Source organism: Phascolarctos cinereus, unplaced genomic scaffold (assembly GCF_003287225.1).
Source record: "Phascolarctos cinereus isolate Bilbo 61053 unplaced genomic scaffold, phaCin_HiC Scaffold_4;HRSCAF=312, whole genome shotgun sequence".
Lineage (NCBI taxonomy): Eukaryota > Metazoa > Chordata > Mammalia > Diprotodontia > Phascolarctidae > Phascolarctos > Phascolarctos cinereus.
Genome location: NW_027555847.1, coordinates 267,546,221 through 267,566,039, shown reverse-complemented (window position 1 = coordinate 267,566,039; position 19,819 = coordinate 267,546,221). Strand labels below are relative to the sequence as shown.

The following is a 19,819-nucleotide window of genomic DNA, read 5'->3' as shown; positions in this document are numbered from 1 at the left end:
CATTCCTGAAGTGTATAACTAGCACTGGAATATCTGGGTGAAAGGATATGGACATTTTAAGCACTGTTTTTCATATAATTCCATTTAGTAAATCAATGTTAATTATTTCTTCACAATAATCATGAAACATTTTTCAAAGTACAGAGTAGCACAGCAGGCTAAATGTAAAGAAAGACAGTCCTTGCTCTTTAGCAACAAATGAATTGGCGGAACCATAGACAACAACAGAGAAGAGGCAGTAATGAAAGGCAGAAAAATAATAAACTTGGAAATCTTGGCTTGGACATTCACTAGTAGTATAATTTTAGACAATATTTAATGACCTTCTTAATTATTCATTACACCACATTCAAAACTTGTTATTCTATGTTCTTCATTCTTGATCACTTATATTTACCTCTGCAACAACTTTCACATCCATTTCTTCCTTTCTATTCCAACTGTCCTCACCTCAGTGTAGGCTTTTATTACCACCAGCCCTGAATATTGCAAAAGACATCTAACTTATTTCTTGACTTCCAGTTTTTCCCATTTCTAACCATTCTTCACACAACTACAGGAAGAACTTTCCAGAAGAAAAAAAAATCTGATTAAGCTCTTTGGTGATGAAAACTCTTTAATGGCTCTCTGTTGCCTACTGAATTGTTGCCTACTAACTCGGAATTCAAGGCACTTGACAATCTGGTACCTCCCTAATTTTCCTGCTTTATCTCACATTCTTCTTCTCCATAAATGTTATGTTCCAGTTGTACTACTTGTCGTCCCCCATATAAGGCAGTACCTTCATTCTTAACTCATACTGTTACCTACATTTGGCTACCTTTCCTCTCTCCATCCACCTCTGCTAGTTAAAATCCTCTCCATCCTTTAATAGCCCTGTACCAAAGTCCTTCTTCAGTGACGCCTTGTTTGCTTGAGTGAACTCTGTACCTCTCTTACCCTTTTTACCATATTCTATTCTCTTAGTGTTATTATATACGACACAATTATTGCTTATTTGTTTATGTTCTATTCCACCCTACCAGATTATAAATTCTGCGATGACAGGTACTATAGCTTATTTGGCTTTGTAACTGTAAGCATTTTGTGCAGTGCTTTGTACATAATAGCTGATTTTTTTTAGTATTATTAATTTTTTTTTAGTTTTCAACATTCACTTCCACAAGATTTTGAGCTGCACATTTTCTCCCCATCTCTCCCCTCCCCCCAACCCCTTCATGTAATCTGCCCTCCCTTCTATCACCCCCCCCATCCACCTCCCCTTCTACTTTCCTGTAGGTCAGAATAGATTTCTATAGCCCATTGCCTATACATCTTATTTCCCAGTTGCATGTAAAAACAATTTTTAACATTTGTTTTTAAAACTTTGGGTTCCAAATTCTCTCCCTTTATCAGAATGCTTTTTAACTAAGAACAGCAACAACAAACAAAAATAAAACAAACAAACCAATGAATGTAGTTAACTCTCTTTTATGTGCATCCAAGATAAGGCATTTCAATATGTAAAACAATCTTTGCAAAAACAGTACTTAATAATAGATTTAAAAAGACATGATGCTACCACAGCTTTATCTAAGAAATGCAGGCATATAATGATCAAGCTCTTAAGATTCAGATTATTCAATATATGGTCACTAGAAAAACCTTGACACTGATCTAAGATAACTCGTACCTTTTCTCCTACTCTGCATATCAAAGATTCTATCCGATCTTCAATTTCAATGGATTGCAAAGTCTTCTTCCTTTTGTGGGGTTGTTCTGTTACAACAATATAAAGAAAAATTAAGGTTAGCATGTGCATGCTGAATTGGCTATTAGAAACAAACATGTCTTGTAGGCTTAATTTGTACCACTACTCTGATTTTCTAAGTAACTGAAGCCATAACTTTTCTTTGACTTTGCAAAATAATGGCAAAATTTTAATGGCTTTTGTCTCCTTCAGCTGATGTCACTGAATTTTGTCCTTTAAGATTATGCTTTTAAGATAAATGATTGCTATTTTCAGCAAGTCTAGAAAGATGAAATTAGTCTCACATCACTCACAAAGTAGTCTGTCCTTTGGTTAGTGCCTGCAAAACCTAATAATGCTGTACCTCTGCTTCCTGTACTCAGTTTGCTACACGTTTTACCTAAAAAAAAAAAATCACTCTTCTCAAGTCTTACAAGCCAACTCTATCCTTCAGGTGCTATTTCAATTTCTCATTAGCTTACAGCTATGTTGCATTAACTCATGACTCATTCCAGTGTGTAGCCAAAGCATTTCTGATAACCAATGACTCAACTTTTGGTCACGCCAATCCTGTCTACCAACCATAAAGATAGGGTGCAGATGCTCCACTGCCTACATAAGCCTAGGTGTGACAAACTACACTACAATGAATATAATACAAACAGGGGTTGACTGTCTACGACCCAAGAATACACTGCTGGTGATCTCACAGTGCCATTTAAAGTAATGTAAATCTTCCGTAGGATCCAGGAACTACCTGTTGTGTGTTCATATTTAACAGTTAATCTTTATTTTTTTATTCTGAAAACTTGAAACCCCAAAAAGTTGAGCATTTCCATAAAAAAAGTAGAATATAAAAAGGCTTGTATATGAAACAATCTATTCCACACAACCTCCTTTAAAAAAATTATGGAATATATTTAACATGTTATTTTCAAAACTGCCCTGCTTTGTCTGTACTTCCTTCTGAATTTGTCTGCATTAAGAAAGTTTCAATAATTTTTAATGCTTTCTTTTTGTTTTTACATTACCATTGCTAACTACCTCTCCCCATTACAAACACACAAAAGCCCCTTGTAACAAACAAGCAGAGTTAAACAGTTGCTATACACATACATATATGTATATACGTAATACAAATGTATATCAATACATATGTCTTTCACTTTGATTTCATCTCTGTGCAAGAAGGTGGGTACATGTTTTATTGTAGGTCTTCTGGAGTCATGGTTCATCCTTGTTATTGTCTGAGTTTATAGATTTTTCAAAGTTACTTTTCTTTACAATTCTGTTGTCATCCACTTTGCTCTGCTTCATTTCACACAAGTTTTCCCAAGATTCCCTGAAAATACATTTTCTTACAGTGCAATATATTTATAGACCCTAATTTGTTTAGCCATTCCCCAATTGAGGGACATTCCTTCACCTTCCAGTTCTTTTCTTTTCCTTTTAGTCCCCCCTGAACCAGCTGAAGTTTCTTTTCTTGGTGACTATTCACTCCCCAGTATTGTCCTTTCTTAACTATCTACCCTCCTTTCCTTTCCCAATCTTTCTTCCTGCTGAGTTTGAAGTATTTCTACACTAACTCCCCCCCTTAATTACACTCCCCTTTTATATTCCTATTCTCTTTCTCTGTTGAATTAGAATTGTTACTACACTAAATTATGAATGTTTTCAAATTTTTTAATTTAATTTTTTCCAAGAACACATAAAAACAATTTTTAACATTTTAAAAAAATTGCTGAGTTCTAAATTCTCTCCCACCCTCCTTCCCTTGAGAAGGCAAGAAATTTAGATTATATATGTGCAGTCACACAAAATATTTCCCTACTGACCACATTCCAAAAGAAAACACAGACACAAAAAAAAACCCAACAAAGAATAATTAAAAAGTATGCTTTGATTTGCATTCAGACTCTGAAGTGGATAGTATTTTTCATCATAAGCCCTACAGAATTGTCTTGCATCACTGTATTGCTGAGAATAGCTAAATCATTCGCAATTGATCATCATGTAATGTTGCTATTACTGTGTACAATATTCCCCTAGCTCTGCTCACTTCAATTTGCACCAGTTCATATAAGACTTTCCAGGTTTTTCTGAAAGGACCCTGCTCATCATTTCTTATGGCACAGTAGTATTCCATCACAATCACAGACCACAACTTGTTTAGCCATTCCCCAACTGATGGGCATCCTCCCAATTTCCAATTCTTTGCCACCACAAAAAGTTGCTATAAATATTTTTGTATAAATAGGTTCTTTTCCTTTTTATTTTAAATCTCTCTGGGATACAGACCTGGTAGTGGTACTGCTGGGTCAAACAGTATGCACAGTATTGCCCTTTGGGCATAGTTCCAAATTGCTCTCCAGAATGGTTGGATCAGTTCACAACTCCACCAATAGTGTATTAGTGTCCCAATTTTTCCACATCTCCTTCAACATTTGTCATTTCCCTTTTCTGTCATATTAGCCACTCTGACAAGTATGAGGTAGTACCTCACAGTTGTTTTAATGTGCATTTCTCTAATCAATAGTGATTTAGATAATTTTTTCATATGACTATAGATAGTTCTGATTTCTTCTGAAAACTACTTGTTCAGAACCTTTGAACATTTATTAACTGGGGACTGAGTTGCATTTTTATAGATTTGATTTAGTTCCCTATATTTTTGAGAAATGAGATCATTATCAGAGAAACTTGCTACAAAATTTATTCCCCAGTTGTCTGCTTTCCTTATAATCTTAGCACTAGATTACTATAGCTATTTACTGTGTATTGTGTATCTATCCTATTCTACTGGTCCACCACTCTATTTCTTTGCCAGTACCAGACTATTTAAATGGTACAATTAACTGAACCATGTTCCCTCACTTTTTTTCCATTGGTTCCCTTGCTATTCTTGACCTTTTGTTCTTCCAGATGAATTGTTATTATTTTTCCTAGCTCTATAAAATAATCTTTTGGTAGTTAGATTAGAATGGCACTAAATAAGTAAATTAATTGTCTATTTTATTATACTGGCTTGGCTAACCCATGAACAATTAATATTTCTCCAACTGTTTAGATCTGACCTTATTTTTATGAAGTATTTTGTAATTGTGTTCATATAGCTCCTGGGTTTGTCTCCTCCCCCTGAAAGATCATGCTCATTTTCGCTGGGTAGTTGATCCTTGGATGTAATCCAAGCTCCTTTACCTGACAGAACATCATATTCCATGTCCTATGGTCTTTTAATGTAGAGGCTGCAAGGTCATACATAGTTCTGACTATGATTCTATGATATTTAAGTTGTTTCTTTCTGGCTGCTTGCAGTATTTTCTCTTTGACCTGGTAATTCTGGAATTTGGCTACTATGATCCTTGGTGTTTTTAATTTGGGATCTCTTTCAGGAGGTGATAGATGGATTCTTTCTATGGCTATTTTACCCCATGGTTCTAGGACCTCAGGGAAGTTTTCCTTTATGATTTCCTTAAAGATACTGTCCAGGCTCTTTTCTTCATTGTGACTTTCAGGTAGACCAATAATTTTTAAATTGTCTCTCCTGGATTGATTTTCTAAGTCAGCTGTTTTACCAATGAGGTATTTTACATTTTCATCTATTTTTTCATTCTTTTGTTTTTTGTTTGACTGATTCTTGCTGTCTCATAGAGTCATTAGCTTCCATTTGCCCAATTCTAATTTTTTAATAAATTGTTTTCTTCAGTGAACATTTTTCCCAGTTGGCCAACTATATTTTTTAAGGACTTGTTTTCTACAGTTAATTTTTGTCCTTCCTTTTCCAAGCTATTGACTCTCTCTTGCATATCTCTTGTTTCTTTTCCCATTTTTTCTTCTACCTCTCTCATTTGACTTTTAAAAATCCTTCTTGAGCTCTTCTAAGAAGGCTTCTTGGACTTCAGACCAGTTCATATTCCCTTTTGAGGTTCCAGATGTGGGTTTGTTGACAGTGTTGTCCTCTTCAGAATTTCTGCCTTGATCTTCACTCTTTCCATAATAAGAATCGATCATACGTTTCTTTTTCCTCATGGTGTTTGCTTATTTCCTGGCCTTTAAAGAGATTGAGCTCTCCTGCTGGGGAGCAGAGGGCACTGATCCAAGCTTCTTGTGTTGGGAGCCTAGAGCCTGGTCATTGGCTTTGTGTGCTGGGGCCTCCAATGCTGGCAGTTGTGGAGGCTGTAGGGTTCTGGCTGCTTACCTGGTGTTGGGCTAGAATAAGGAACACTGCAACTCTAGGAGTAGGATTGGGTAGTGTGGCTCCTGGAGATTTCCTACTCACCCAGGCCTTTCCTTCCTTTCACTTTCTTCAGCTCCTTTCAGATGGATGTTGCAGGATGTTTATCTGCCTGGGAACCCTTGAAGCTGCTTCCCTTAGTTTTGCTGAAGTGCTGGGAGAGCTGGTTGCTATACAATGCCAAGGCACCTAGTGGTTTTCCAAGCTGGTTTCCACCAGCTCCCCCCGCCCTCAGTGAGGCACTCAGAGGTCCTGGTGTTGGTGTTTGCCTGTTCCACCACCTGGGTTTCAGGATCTCCTCCTGGTATGCTGAGGTGGGGCTTTCCTCTAGCTTGCTGGGATGCCTCCCGTACTGTACTGCTCCCCTTCCCCCAGCACAAGAGGGCCCTTTTCCGTTAATCCCTCAAGCTACCTGGGCTACTGGACTGCTGCTCCCCATCTTTCTTCTGGTTCAGCTGTTCCAGGGTTTTTCCTGGGGCAATATTTTCTAGGCTTTCAGAGGTTAATAAGGGAGAGTAAGAGTGACCTCACCAATTCTACTTCTTGAGGAGTTCTTTTCTTAAATGAATTTTTGTTATCTCTACATGTGGCCAATTGTTTTTAAAAGCAGTTTTCTTCAGTGGATTTTTGTGATCTTTGCCATTTGGTCAATTCTGCTTTTTAAGGTGTTATCTTCTTCAACTTTTTTTTTTTTTGCCTCTGGCACCAAGCTGTTGACTCTCTTTTCATAATTTTCTTGCATCACTCTCATTTCTTTCCCCCATTTTTCTTCTACCTCTCTTAATTTTTAAAATCCTTTTTAAGCGCTTTCAAGAATTCTTTTGGGCCTGTGACCAACTGATATTTTTCTTCAAACCCTTGCATGTAGCTGTTATCTCTTCTGGCTTTGTCTTGATCTTTCTTGTCACCACAGTAACTTTCTATGGTCAGGTTCTTTTGTTGTTTGCTCATTTTCTCAGCCTATATCTTGACATTATAACTTCATGTTAGAGTTGGGCTCTGCTCCTGAGATTGAGGAGGAACTGCCCCAGCTTCAGACCTTTCTTACAACTGTTTTCAGAGGAGGCATGTAGATTTATGGTTCTTTCAAGGTGGTATGATCTCAGGAGAGATTTCCTGGCCTGTGAGCAACCACAAGCACTGATTCACCCTGAAAGAAAGGTCCTTGTGAATAGGGCCCCTGCACCCCTTGTGGCTATAAGCACTAGTGAGTTAGTGATCTTTTTTAGCTCCGGGACTACTACCCAGAACTGTATATGTAAAACATGACAGAGTCCTACATCCAGTGCCAGCAAAGGATCCCTGTTATCTCCCTCTGACCAACTGTCAGCTCCCCTTACCATCTGTGGGTTGAGTGCTCCCAAAGCTGCCGCTGCTGCTGCACTGCTTCCAAGGCCTGCATGGCCTACACTGTGCAGTCTGCACTGGGTTCCAGGTCTGACCACCACCCTGCTGAGAAAGACCTTTCCTGATGACCTCCCAAATTGTCCTGGCCTGGAAAATTGTTTCACCCTTACCTTTTGTTGGTCCTGTCACTCCAGAATTCTATTTGAGGAGTTATTTTAAAGTTGTTTGGAGGGGAATTTGAAAGAGCTGAGATGAGTCCCTGATTTTCATTTAATGCTGCTTCCTACCTCTTCTTCCATGTTTGTTTACTGTTCTTATATACCCAATTATGAAATAATAAGTTCCACCCACTTCTTTCTCCTTTTTACAGTATTATAATTTTTACTCTCTCTTTTCTTTCTTCTCTAGAAACCATCAGAACAAAATGATTAACTCCTATTTCCTCAATCTTATGCCACTCCCTCAATACTCTGAAGATAGTAAGATCTAGGAGACAAATTTGTTTCTTTTCTTCCTACTAGAATGTTAGCACTTTAACATCATACAGCTTTTCCAACAGCATGAATAAATTTAATTTCCTAGGTTTCTGTGGATTCTTGTTTTACTTCAAAGTCTCTATTCAGCTTTGGTCTTTCCATCAGGAATGTTTCAAAGTCCTGAAACACCTCTTCTCATTATAGTACTATCAGGTCTTATGTTTTCCTGACTGCAGTTTCTTGATACTTGAACGCTTTCTGGTTACTCGTACTATTTTTTTTTCTTTGACCTGGAAGCTCTGGATTTTGACTATGATATTCCTGAGACTTTTCTTTTTGGGGTTTCGTTCACATAAGGTAGCCAGGGTCTCATTTCTACTAGCACTTTGCCCTCTGATTCTAATAGACCTGGGCAGTTTTCATTTATAACTTCTTGAAATACAGTGTCTAGGCTTCCTCTGCTATCCCCATTGTGGTTTTTGGTGACTCTGATGATTATTAAATTTTCTCTCCTTAACCTGTTTTTCAAAGCACATGGCATACACTGCCTTCTGTGCATCTAATTCTTTGATTCTGTTTCAGGGAGTCATTGATTTTTGTTTGGTCTATTCTAATTTTAAGAGAATCCTTTACTTTAGTAGTTTTACCACTTTCTGTTCTAATTACTTTATCAATTCTTTCCATCAGTTCTTTTAGTTCATTTTTATCTCTTTATTTCTTCCAGGTATTCGTATAGAACTTGTGGAAAATCCATGTTCATTTCTTTTGAGTTTCTGCATATAATGGATCTATTTTCTAGGTGGGATTTTTTGAATAGAAGAGCTGCCCTTTATAGTAGTTGGTTTCTTCTTCTGTTTCACTCTCATCTCTAGCCTTAGTTTTGGAATTGGAGCTTTGTGCCCAGGCCAGGCTTGGCCCCATGCTTTGCTTTTTGGTGGGGTGGTCAGCTTAGGTCCTGACCTAAATCTCTGAGATTCAGAATGGAGCTTCTGTGGAATCTCAGGACAGAATGCTATGGACCTTGGAGCCCCCTGGACCTGAGGTATCCGAGGCTGAGGTTAGTCACTGGTAAATGTCTCTCCTCATCACTCTAAGGTCCACACTGTGAGTACTGGACCACTTCAGGTCTTTCTCATGGGAGCTCTCTTTTCTTCCTGCTTCTAGATAACAAACCATGAAGATTACAGGTCTCTCTGGCTGGTTTCTAATCATGATGAGAGATTTCTTTCTTCTTTGCCTGTGTTAGTGCTGCATTTTTTGATATGCCCTTTCCAAATGGCTGTTGACTGACGTTTTTGTGTACTTCTGGGGAGGATTAAATTACTTTAGTTTCTCACTGGATTTCTTTATCATTATTTGGTCTGGTGCTATATTAAGTTTTTTGCTGGAATAGGTTGGGAGTTGAGCTGCTTGCTTCCATTTAGGCAGTCAACTTACCTAGAGGTATAAAACTGTTTTCTCTAGACTCCATCAGTCTACACAAGCAGAGACTCTCTCTAAACAGAAATTAATTATATGTATTCATGTGTATGTAGGGGACTGGGAGGGTACAGTTCTCCAACTACAGTAGTACATGCACAGTATTAGCCAAATTAGTTTAAAGAATTTTTCCTAATGATTTATAATCTAATGTCAACTTTTAGGCAGATAATTTATAAGGATGAAATTAAACTGTATCTATTTCTAGGTGGTATAGTAGATAAAGAGTACTTTACTTAGAGTCATTAAGACCTGAGTTGAAATTTTGCCTCAGACATTTACTAGCAGTGTGACCCAGGGAATGTCACTTAAATTCTGTGCTCATTTCCTCACCTGTAAATGAGGATAATAATAGTACTTTCTTCCCAGGGTTGTTATGAGGAGCAAATAAAATTATACATGTAAAGCACTTAGTAAACTTTAAGGAAATATGCTAATCAATTCTAGGTCTAACCATGGCCATCTCTAAAACACTATAATGTTGGGGCAGCTAGTCAGGAGGACCTGAGTTCAAAGCTGGCCTCAGACCAAACACTTGACACTTACTAGCTGTGTGGCCTTGGGAAAGTCACTTAACCCCAACTGCCTAAAAAAAAAAATTTAAAAAATAAAATAAAATGCTATAATGTTGAGCAAATCATATCATGCATTCCACCCCCCTCTTACCTGCCTAGGCATTCTCTTCTACTGGTTGCTTCCCTAAGCCACTGCCCAGCTTGCTAATTCATGAAGAAGAGTAGTGCATCCCACTGATTTGGTGCCCAAAAGAAATGCTTTGCTGAGTGATAGAGCATAAAGTAACCTTCTTGAGACCCTACAGGAAAAGGAAGCTGTATGCTACAAGGTAGTTTTTCTTCAAATAAACTTACAGGATCAGATACACTCATGAAAAGGCTCACAATCATCACATGTACACATAAGTTACAAACACAAAGGATCATATCAATAATGTGATATGACACCTCATACTCATGTTCAATCAATCAACATTTATGAGACATCTATGTACCCAGTAGTCTGCTAGAATTAGAGATACAAAGACATGAAATAATCTCTGCCCTCAGGGAGTACATGTATACTATAGGAGTATGCTAGGAGCAGTATCTGCCATAGAAACTAGTTTTCTTTAAAAGGTTTCGAGACCATCTTCAAGACTAAGGGTATTTCTATAGTTTCTAGGTGGCCTAAATACAATACGCCAAAATCCAAGGGGTCAGCACCTCCTCACTCGTGCTCTGAATCAACAAAACAACATGGTTGGAATAGAGGCCAGGAAACTGCACCCAAGTGAATAAATCCTGTCTCCTTGCTGGATATCCTTTCTCTGGTATGGTTGGGTAAAACTCCTTTTGTTAATTGCTACATGTTATACAAGTGTCTCATTTTGTTTCAATTCTAAAAATAAAGCACTAGTATAATGGGAGGAGCTGGAGTGTCATGTGTGTAGAACAACAAGCAGGCCAATATTTCGATTGCAGGGTTTATGGAAAGGAGTAATGTTGTCATAAGGCTGGAAAGGTAGATTGGGACCACTCCGTGAAACGTACTTCTCATTTCCTCCAGCTAAACTGTAGGTAAAGCAGAGCTGAGAGGTAATGGCATCTTTAGCTATAGATTCTAGGGAACTCTGAGTGAAATGAAAAACTGGTGGGGTAAAGGAAGCAAATAATACCTTGGGCTTGCAAGTTGAGGCAGAAGGAGGTATCAATAAAATATCTTAAGAACAATGGCAATATTAGAGATGCTACATTTTAAAAACACTAAGGCAGTAACTTATATAATAAAAAGTATTACAATGTAAAGGTTCTCTACAGAAAAATCCTACTAACTACATCTAGTAACAATTCTTAACAAACTTTATCACAAGTCAGATTTACTAGGATACAAATGAAAATTTAAGACAAAATTGGAAAACAAAAGAGTTTCAAGAGAAGGGAAAGGTTAATTTAAAGTGCCTTTTACTGTGTATAGCTTTAACAAAACTAATCATTATCTTTTTCAAACAAATTATGCTCTCCCTCACACTAACTGAAAGGACTCTAGTCTCTATTTTTCCTAAGGCGTATACAGTCAAGCTATAAACTCAAAAAGCATTTAACTCAAGGTGGATGAAATCTATTTAGTATTGATTAGGCAGAAATTAGGAGTAGGATCCAGTATCATGCAAAAAAAACCATATGTTCCTGTCCTTCTGACCATGAACTTCAGTCCTTTCATCTCTCTTCACATTTCCACTCCTGAACTTTTTTCATTCTGCTTATGCCAGCCTGTCCCTTAATCCCACCTATATCTGAGGTTCAGGGCATGCAAAGGCAAAAGTGGGACGATCTCTACCTTCGAGGATCAAGTGAGATATCATTCCCTTCATTAAGACTTCCCTGATGCTCCCTAGATGAAAGTGTTCTGTTTCTCCTCAATTTTTCTTAGAGTATTTTGTATTAATCTTTCCTTTGTTCCTATTATGCTCTACCTTTTATTAACTGTATCTATGTAAACAATATCTTTTCCCTAAGCAGAAAAAGTTAATTGAGGACAGGGGCTATGTAATTTTTCAACCCTGTATTTCCAACTAAGAGCAGTTTCCTGCACTAAGTAGGTGCTTAAAATGGTTGTTTTTTTTATTAAATCTAAATGAGAATGATTTACAACATGTATTTGCTGTGTTAAGTGATAACAGGTTTATAGTTGTATATTTACATTTATGACATTTTTGTTCATGTTCAAATCTCTGTGGAAATCTTTTTTAAAATAAGGTAGTGAAAAGTAACTTGAAAAAGGGGTAAAAAACTAAAGTTCCCTCTAGAGACAAAAATAATGATTACTCTTACATCAATGTAATTTAATTACTGTGCATGTTACATATTTAAAAAAACACATTTAGTGTACTTAGTTACTTGTAGAAGATGTGAAATATATTTCAGTAGATCCATGATTTTAGTGATAACGGCCCCCTCTCCACTAATATAGATTAAACCCTTTCCAAACTTTAGCAGTTTCGAACAGTTGTAGTAGCCAGAAAAATCCTTGGAGTGCTCAACCTGAGTGACTTCCCTTTTACCTACGCTTGTTATCATCTCTGTGACTATATTCAAAATGTTTCCAGTTGGCCTCCACTGATACAACCTTTGAAAACCCAAGGCACTGGATTTTAGTAAAAAACACATGGAATAGTTTGCAGAACATCTCTAAGTTTGCTTATTCTGACAAAATCTCTAGCTCAAATGAATAAAAAATGTTACATAAGTTCACTGTCAACATCTTAGATAAAGAGAATAATAAAATGTTTATTTCAGAGCACTACAGAGGAAAGGTATGGCAACAAAGACTGTAAACTCCTGAAGGTCAGGTTATCATACTTCATCTTTCTATTTCTAGGCACCTAGCACAACAACTAGCACCTATCCAGACCTAAAATTTCATCAACGCAGGGAGGTTCCAAAAAGGAAAATTCTTTCCTTCAACCAAAACTGATAAGTAATTATTTCAGCTACTTAAGTCTTAGAAGGTTGCCTGAGGCAATAAGACAGAATCACACAACCAATACCAGTCAGATACAGGACTTGAACTCAGGTCTTTCCAAATTGTGCGGCCAGTTCTTTATCCTACCTCTCTGGTACAAAACAAGCCTTAATAAATATTCAAAGATTCCCAGAGAAAGAGTTGGTAGGGGCCTCAGTAAAATCACCTAACTTTACATAGTAAGAAAAACATGCCCAGGGAGGTTGTGAATTGCCAAAGGTGACAGAGGTACTAAACAGCAGGAGGATTTTAACCCAGGTCCTCTGATTCCAAAGCTCTTTCAACTGAACCAAGCTAAATGAAATGTAAAACACTAGTCTCTTCTAGAATAGTACTGCACTTCAAAATGCATATTTTAAAATAAACCTTAGTTGTTGGATTATTAACATGTTGTTAATTTATTAACACTATTATTATTGTTATAATTATATAAAATATTTTCTGAGATTTCTATATTTTTATGAGAAACTTCTGATACCTGACTAGTTCTGTCACTGAAGCTTCAACAAGTCCCCATAATATCGTAAACAAGTACTTCTCTGAACATGAATTTGGAATTCTACCTTGAAGAATCACTCAGTATCTTGTCCTTTGGGCCTACTCAGCTTTCCCTCCAGAGACTATCAGTGAGATTACAGATTTATGTTTAAAGAGTGTGGCTAAGATAACTATCACACAGTGAACCTGTGCCCATCACTTCTAAGTAGCCACAAGAGAATATCCCTGAAGAAAGACAGCTCTATCTATAGCAGGGTCTCTTAAAGCTAGTCAGTGATCTTGTTTTTTAAAAAATATTTTGATAACTTGGCTTTTTTGGAAATCCTACTTCATACATTTTAAAGACTTTATCTGAAAAGGAGTCCATGACACACACCCAAAAGGGTTAAGAAACTCTGATCTAATAGAAAGGACCTAAATTAACGATGCTACCCGAGGAAAGCCAGTTTCACACTTCTTTGGCTAATGCTTACGAAAAAGAATTGTCCAAGTTTCTGAGAGAATATTCGTGACAATAGGACCACTTAGAAGAACAAGACATAGATGAAATACAACTTAAAAATCAAACAAACCCCTACTGCTACATCACCTGATGCAGACAAAGGTCCTGGCTTCAGTAACCTGTGCTGGGAGGTGATAGAGAGTGATACCCAGTGGGTTCTCTAATCAATTTGCACGTATTAATAATAGCTAACATTAACATAACACTTTAAGATTTGCAAAGTGCTTTACATACATTCGCATTTGATCTTCACAATAATGCTGAAAGATACATGCTATTATAACCCCCGTTTTCAGATGGGGAAACTGAGGCAGACGCGGGTTCAGTGACTGACTTGCCCTACGTCACAGCCAGGAAGTGTCTGAGGCCCGCTGGAACTCAGGGGTCCCGGACTCGAAGCCTGGAGCGCTAGCCACTCGGCCACCCGCTGCCCGGGCACGGAGCCGGGGTCCCCGGAGCGGGCCAGCTCGGTCCAAGCGTCCCTCCCTAGCCCCGGGCACGGCGCTCCAAGCCGCCCGCCCCGGCCTCGGGTCCGCCTTCGCCCGCTCACTCACCATCATTCTCGTCGCTGTGCCGCCGCCGCGACATGCTGCCGGCTGCCTGCGCGCCCTCCGCCTCCGCGTTGCTGCTCCCGCCTCCGCGGCCGCCGGCGATCGCGGGAATTCCGCGCCGTCCCCTTCACCGCGCCGGGGATAGGCGGAAGCGGCGATGGAGGGCTCGGCTCGGCGCGGCGCGGGGAGCGGCGGCCGGCCGGGAGCGCAGACGCACAAGCACGCAGGATCTCGCGCGAGCGAGGTGGGCGCGGAGGAGGGGGCGGAGGGGAACTTCCCGTTTCCACCGTCACTGGGACGTCCCGTAAGGGTCTCGGGAGGAGGGGCGGGAGGCGTTATGTGTGAGGACGCCGGACGAGGTTGGGGGAGCCTGAAGCGGATAAGCCCAGGGAGCAACCCAACAAGGCCGCGGAGCGAGCTTCCGCTGCCCTCTCCCTCCCCTTCCTCCCTCCCGCTCCTCGCGCTTAATCTTCTTCCGGGAGAAAAGTAAGCGGAGAGAGCCAATTCCTAAAGCCTCGGTCGGGCAGGGCTGGCGGGCGTCTTAAGGAAAAGGCGGGGGAATGGGGAGGGGAGGGAGTCGAGTAGGAAGGAGTGCCCAGATCCTAACCCTCCCCGAGCTGAGGCGTTGACGCTCTAGGCCTCGCGTCGCTACTCTTGTGCAACTCGATGGTTCTCCCGACTGCCCTTGTGCCTACCGGACGTAGACGATTTCTGGAGTGAGGGGCCGTCTCTAAAGTACTGATCGGGGGAAGAAACGAGACCTCCCAGGGGGCTCCGGGGGACTGTGTGTTGCGGTGGTTGCTAGGATAGAAGGTCCGCGAGTGGAAGCTCCTGCAGAGGATTGGAGTAGTGCAGGTATGTACTTCCTTCAGCCCTTCCTCTTGCTATCGACCTCCCGGGTGTCCCATTGACGGCCTCTGGACACCCCGCCCCCTGGGGTCTGTGCGCGCGGCCCATGCTGGACCCCGGGGCCACGAGGACCAGGTGCTCGCTTGACCCACCCCGGCCCCCGACCCCACGTGGGCCGGGAATCCTACCCCTGATAACAATACCTGACATCGATATCCCGCCTGGAGATTTGCAAACTGCTTTAAGGCCATCTGCTCCTTCCACTCATTGCAAGGTTGGGGATTATTAAATCCTGTTTTACAGAGGAGCAAACTGAGGCTCCGAGGGCGGTTGTTGATTTTTTCCAAAAGTCTTGGAACAAAACGAGTTTGAACCCAGTGCTTCCCTCCCGTCCACCTCTTTACATTCCCATCGGAATAGGCAGGTGGTTTGGGGGAAAGCAAATGCACTTAGGCAGGATAATTTTAAGCAGAGTAAGGTGAGATTTCTCCAGCACAGAGACCCTATAGATGATGAGATCTCCGGGAGCTCTTGTTTTTTGGCCAAACCCACGAAGAGTCTACTGGAAGGCGGACTTGACCACTTTAAAGACATTTAGCCTGGCTAAGAAAAATGAAGTAAGCGCGATGTGCAGTTGGATAGAGAATTCACCCAACAGCATTTGTCCTCTGGACAGAGTCTAAATGGACGATGAGCTGGGCCCAGAATTAAACAGGAGAGCCTTCAGGGCTTTGCAAAGCCCCTTTAATGAACCTAAACAAAGTCCCCATCTTTTTAAATATCATTTTAACTGGTATAGTGATATGGCTGGGATACTTGGTGCGCAGTTTTGAAGAATTTAAAATGACTATGAACAAAAAGGTAATGGAAAGTCACAGCATATGTGTGAGTCAGCAGCAGCTTATAACAAACTTCAAAACACTGGAGTAAAGAATGTCATCAAGAGAAAAAAAAAGCTACTCAAATGGTGGATAGCCTGAGACCCTCTTTTGGTATTCTTTGGCATTCTAGAGAAGAAGAATATTCATATGTTGGGTGAAAACTGGCAGCTAGATGGCTCAGTGGATAAGAGCACTGAGCCTGAAGTCAGAAAGACCTGAGTTCAAATGTGGCCTCAGACACTTATTAGACACATGACCCTGGGCAAGTCACTTAACTTGTTTGCCTTAATCCACTGGAGAAAGATATGGCAAACCACTCAAGTATCTTTACCAGGAAATCCCCATTGACAGTATAGTCCATGGGGTTAGCAGGAGTAGGGCACAACTGAATGATTAACAACATGAACAACAGTCATATATCTTGGGGTAGGCATGGATGAATTGTGTTCCTTATTCTTGGAGAAAACATCCAAAATGATGAAATCACAGATCCATTTTAGTATTTTGAGTAGGGTGGGATCACAGACTTAGAGCTGTAAAGTACCACAAATATCCTTTTGTCCAGCCCCCCCCATTTTACAGATGAGAAAATAGACCTGGGGCCCAGTAGTAAGTGGCAGAGGCTGGATTTGGATCCAGGTCCACTGACTCCAAAGTGTTTTTTCTATTGTACCACACTGCATAGACAGTCTTAAAAATCCCTTGATATCACATCAAAATTAAGTGCTGTACCTGTTGTAGTCCAGATAGTGCTGTCCTGTCCTTGCTCTGGATGATGTGGCTGGGTCTTGATGCTGCCTCTCTTGTCTTTGGTAAAGAAATTACCTGGGACAAGACTTGTTAAATAAAATTCTACAGTCCTGGCCAGGGATCTACCAGTCCCTGAATCTTGAGACTAGACCCCGCATTAGCTTCATTTGTAGAGAAGCCCTGACTGGTTGGCCTCGTGCATATCTTTAAGGGCTAGTAAGCAGGCTTCTCTCTCCCTCTTTTTCACCAGGTTCTTCCCCCTTCAGGCCCGTTTGTAAGACATATAAAAAAAAAATCTCTTTTGGTTCCTTGCCAGTTAGTGTCCAGCTCTCTTGTTTTTTTTTTCCACCTCCCTTCAGTTTGACCTTCAGTTTGACCAAGATTCCCAGCGAGGTGGATCCCAGACCCATCTTCCTAGCAGTCTATCTTCCCCTTCCTCCAGTCAGGTTTGCTCTAAGCAACCAGGCCTGTTTTCTCTCAGGTAAAACTTCCATTACAGGCTTTTTACTAAACTCCTGTTTTGAAGTGAAAATGCTGTTTTAGCTCTCTTTAGTCATCATCACCAACAAATTGTTGCTCTTTTTTTTTTTATGCAAAAAGTGGCGTGAAGGACTACTTTATTTCATCTTACTGGATTTTGGGGGCTTTTTTTTTTAAACCAGACCTATAATTTCATTGGTATAGGGGATTATAGAGGAGGAAACTCCCTCTAGCAGTGCAAATTGTGACCTGTTCTATGTCTTGCAGTCTGAGAGAACTGTCTGCAGTTCAAACTAATTTTTAGAGAAAACTTGCATTACTTTAATAATTACATATTAATAGTAATTATTTTAATATTTGTTGAGCACCTCATGTGTTCTAAGGGAATAAGATAATAGATTTAAGGTTGAAATAAACCTTAGATGTGACATTCCAGTCCTGTCCTTTTATTTTATGGATAAACATCCTGAGCCTGGAGAGGTTGAGTGACTTGCCTAGGGTCCCACAGCTTGTATATGTCAAAGTCAACACTTAAGAAAAAATCATCTCTAAAGCCAAGGCTCACTTTATCCACTGCTCCATTTTATGTACTACCTTACATTGCTTCTCTCTCTCTCTCTCTCTCTTTTTTTTAAGGCAGTTGGGGTTAAGTGACTTGCCCAGGGTCACACAGCTAGTAAGTGTCAAGTGTTTGGTCTGAGGCCAGATTTGAACTCGGGTCCTCCTGACTTCAGGGCCGGTGCTCTATCTGCTGTGCCACCTAGCTGTCCCCAATTGCTTCTCTTAAATATAAATGTACATACACAAATGCTGTGGTGATTTGAATGTAAATGTAATTTTTTTCCCTAAATCTAATCTATATAAAATCTAAGTGCCACATACAGTCTTACTCACTCAGTATTTTAGGCGCACTGTAAGCTTCATTGTCCTCTCCAGCAGAAGCAAAAACAGCAGCTTGACTACTGGCTGCAGTATATGCTGAAGGAGTCTGTGCCCTAAGTCCTTAGAGCAAGGTAAGGGAGGCAGATTACTGTCACTTGCAGTCTCCAAATAATTGTTAATATCCTTTCCCCTGTTCTCTTAGAGATAGAAATGTTATAGCAAAGCCCAGAAGGGCAGTAAAGGTGAAAGGGAAAGAGAAGGAAGGAAGGAGACCATGTCTTAAGTGCTTACCATATGCTAAGCTCTGGTAATAGAAATAGAAAAGTGAGATAGTCTCTGTTCTCAAAGAGTTCACATTTTAGTAGGTAGAAGCATCTCATAGGAAATACAACTTCAGGACAGATGGCAAGGCTCTGTGGTTGTTAGTGTGCAGTGGCAAAAGCAATAGTGATGCTTCTTTTTTAGAGTTATTTTCACTGACACAATCATATATTTCTGATGTTCAACCATTTGACAGTGCCGAGGACTTTGGGTGGCATGCACTTTCTTTTCTGGGACTTCAGTAGCTGTGACTGCTAAAGAGGCAGGATAGCAGCATCTACAGAGGCAGATCTCCACAAGGGTTATTCCCCTAGGTAATAGTAGACCTGGCTGAAAGCAGAATTAGTGGCTTGAAGGTGGAAGGGGACAGCTATTCCAGAGGCTTCCAGGCACAGGGTCCTGAGCTGCCTCTACCGGGATCAGTGGAGAGCTGGTAGGGTCAACCTACTTGGCACGTTTTGTGTCTTGGCTCTCCTTCTGGATTTGGAAGTTATATGATCAGGTTCAAATCTTGGTCATGCTACTTACTGGCTAGTGTAAAGGGTCCTTCCAACTTTCAAATTCTGTGATTCTTCTCCTTCCCTTTCCTATATCCTAGAGAGGGCCACTAGAGGTCCCCTGCCGTAAAGAGTTTGTGCTCCATCTTGCGTTAGCCTTATGTCACTGAACAGAAAAATAGACTGGGGAGAGCTGGGTGGTGCAGAATAAACAGAGAGTCAGAGGTGGTGGATTCTATGGATTAGTGGGGTTTCTTAGCCTTGTAGCTGAACTCAGTGCTACCCATAGAGTAATTTGCATAAGGGGGAGTGTGTGAATGATGAGACAGGATGTGATGGCTCATTAATCCTATTCTAAGACCTGAGAAACCTTTTGAAATTCTGAGGCTCAGGTACTCTCTGTTTGTAAAACAGAATAGTGGTGAGCAATAATTATCTTTCAGTGTATGTGTAGGAATACACATCTTTATGTAGGTAGATACTATTTTTCTTTAGAAGAAATATAATTTTAGGAGTCGTGGGATCATAGTTTTAAAAGTAGAAGAGACTTTCGAGGCCATCTAGCCTTCTTACTCTCTTATTTTACAGAGGCCAGAGAGGGTAAGTGACTAAGATTACAAACCAGGTCCTTTGATTCAAGGCCAGCACTCTTTCACGTGAAACTTTTTAAAAAATTGATTATGGTTAGCGTGTAAGAGGAATACAGAAAGCTGAGAACTCAGAAGAGGGAGAGGCTCCTCACTTAGGAAATAAGGCATGAAGGAGGAGATGGCATTTGAACTGGACTTTGAAGGAGGGATAGGAGAGCAGTAGAAGAAGAGGGG

General features: G+C 40.3%; 2 protein-coding genes across 5 annotated transcripts in view; one reads left to right on the top strand and one right to left on the bottom strand.

The window, feature by feature from the left end:
* The window catches only part of NCBP1 (nuclear cap binding protein subunit 1), a 54,154-nt gene extending 39,440 nt beyond the window's left edge, over nt 1-14,714 (bottom strand). The window contains exons 1-2 of the mRNA XM_021004526.2: nt 14,339-14,714; nt 1,673-1,758 (exon numbers count right to left, since the gene is read on the bottom strand). Coding sequence (XP_020860185.1) covers nt 1,673-1,758; nt 14,339-14,372 — 120 coding nt within the window. The 5' untranslated portion in view covers nt 14,373-14,714. The remainder of the gene's footprint in view (nt 1-1,672; nt 1,759-14,338) is intronic.
* A 387-nt stretch (nt 14,715-15,101) lies between these two features.
* TSTD2 (thiosulfate sulfurtransferase like domain containing 2) overlaps nt 15,102-19,819 on the top strand; it is a 36,332-nt gene continuing 31,614 nt past the window's right edge. For all 4 annotated transcript variants that reach the window (XR_013486089.1, XM_021004527.2, XM_021004530.2 and 1 more), the window contains exon 1: nt 15,102-15,190. The gene's annotated coding sequence lies outside the window, so the exon portion shown is untranslated. The remainder of the gene's footprint in view (nt 15,191-19,819) is intronic.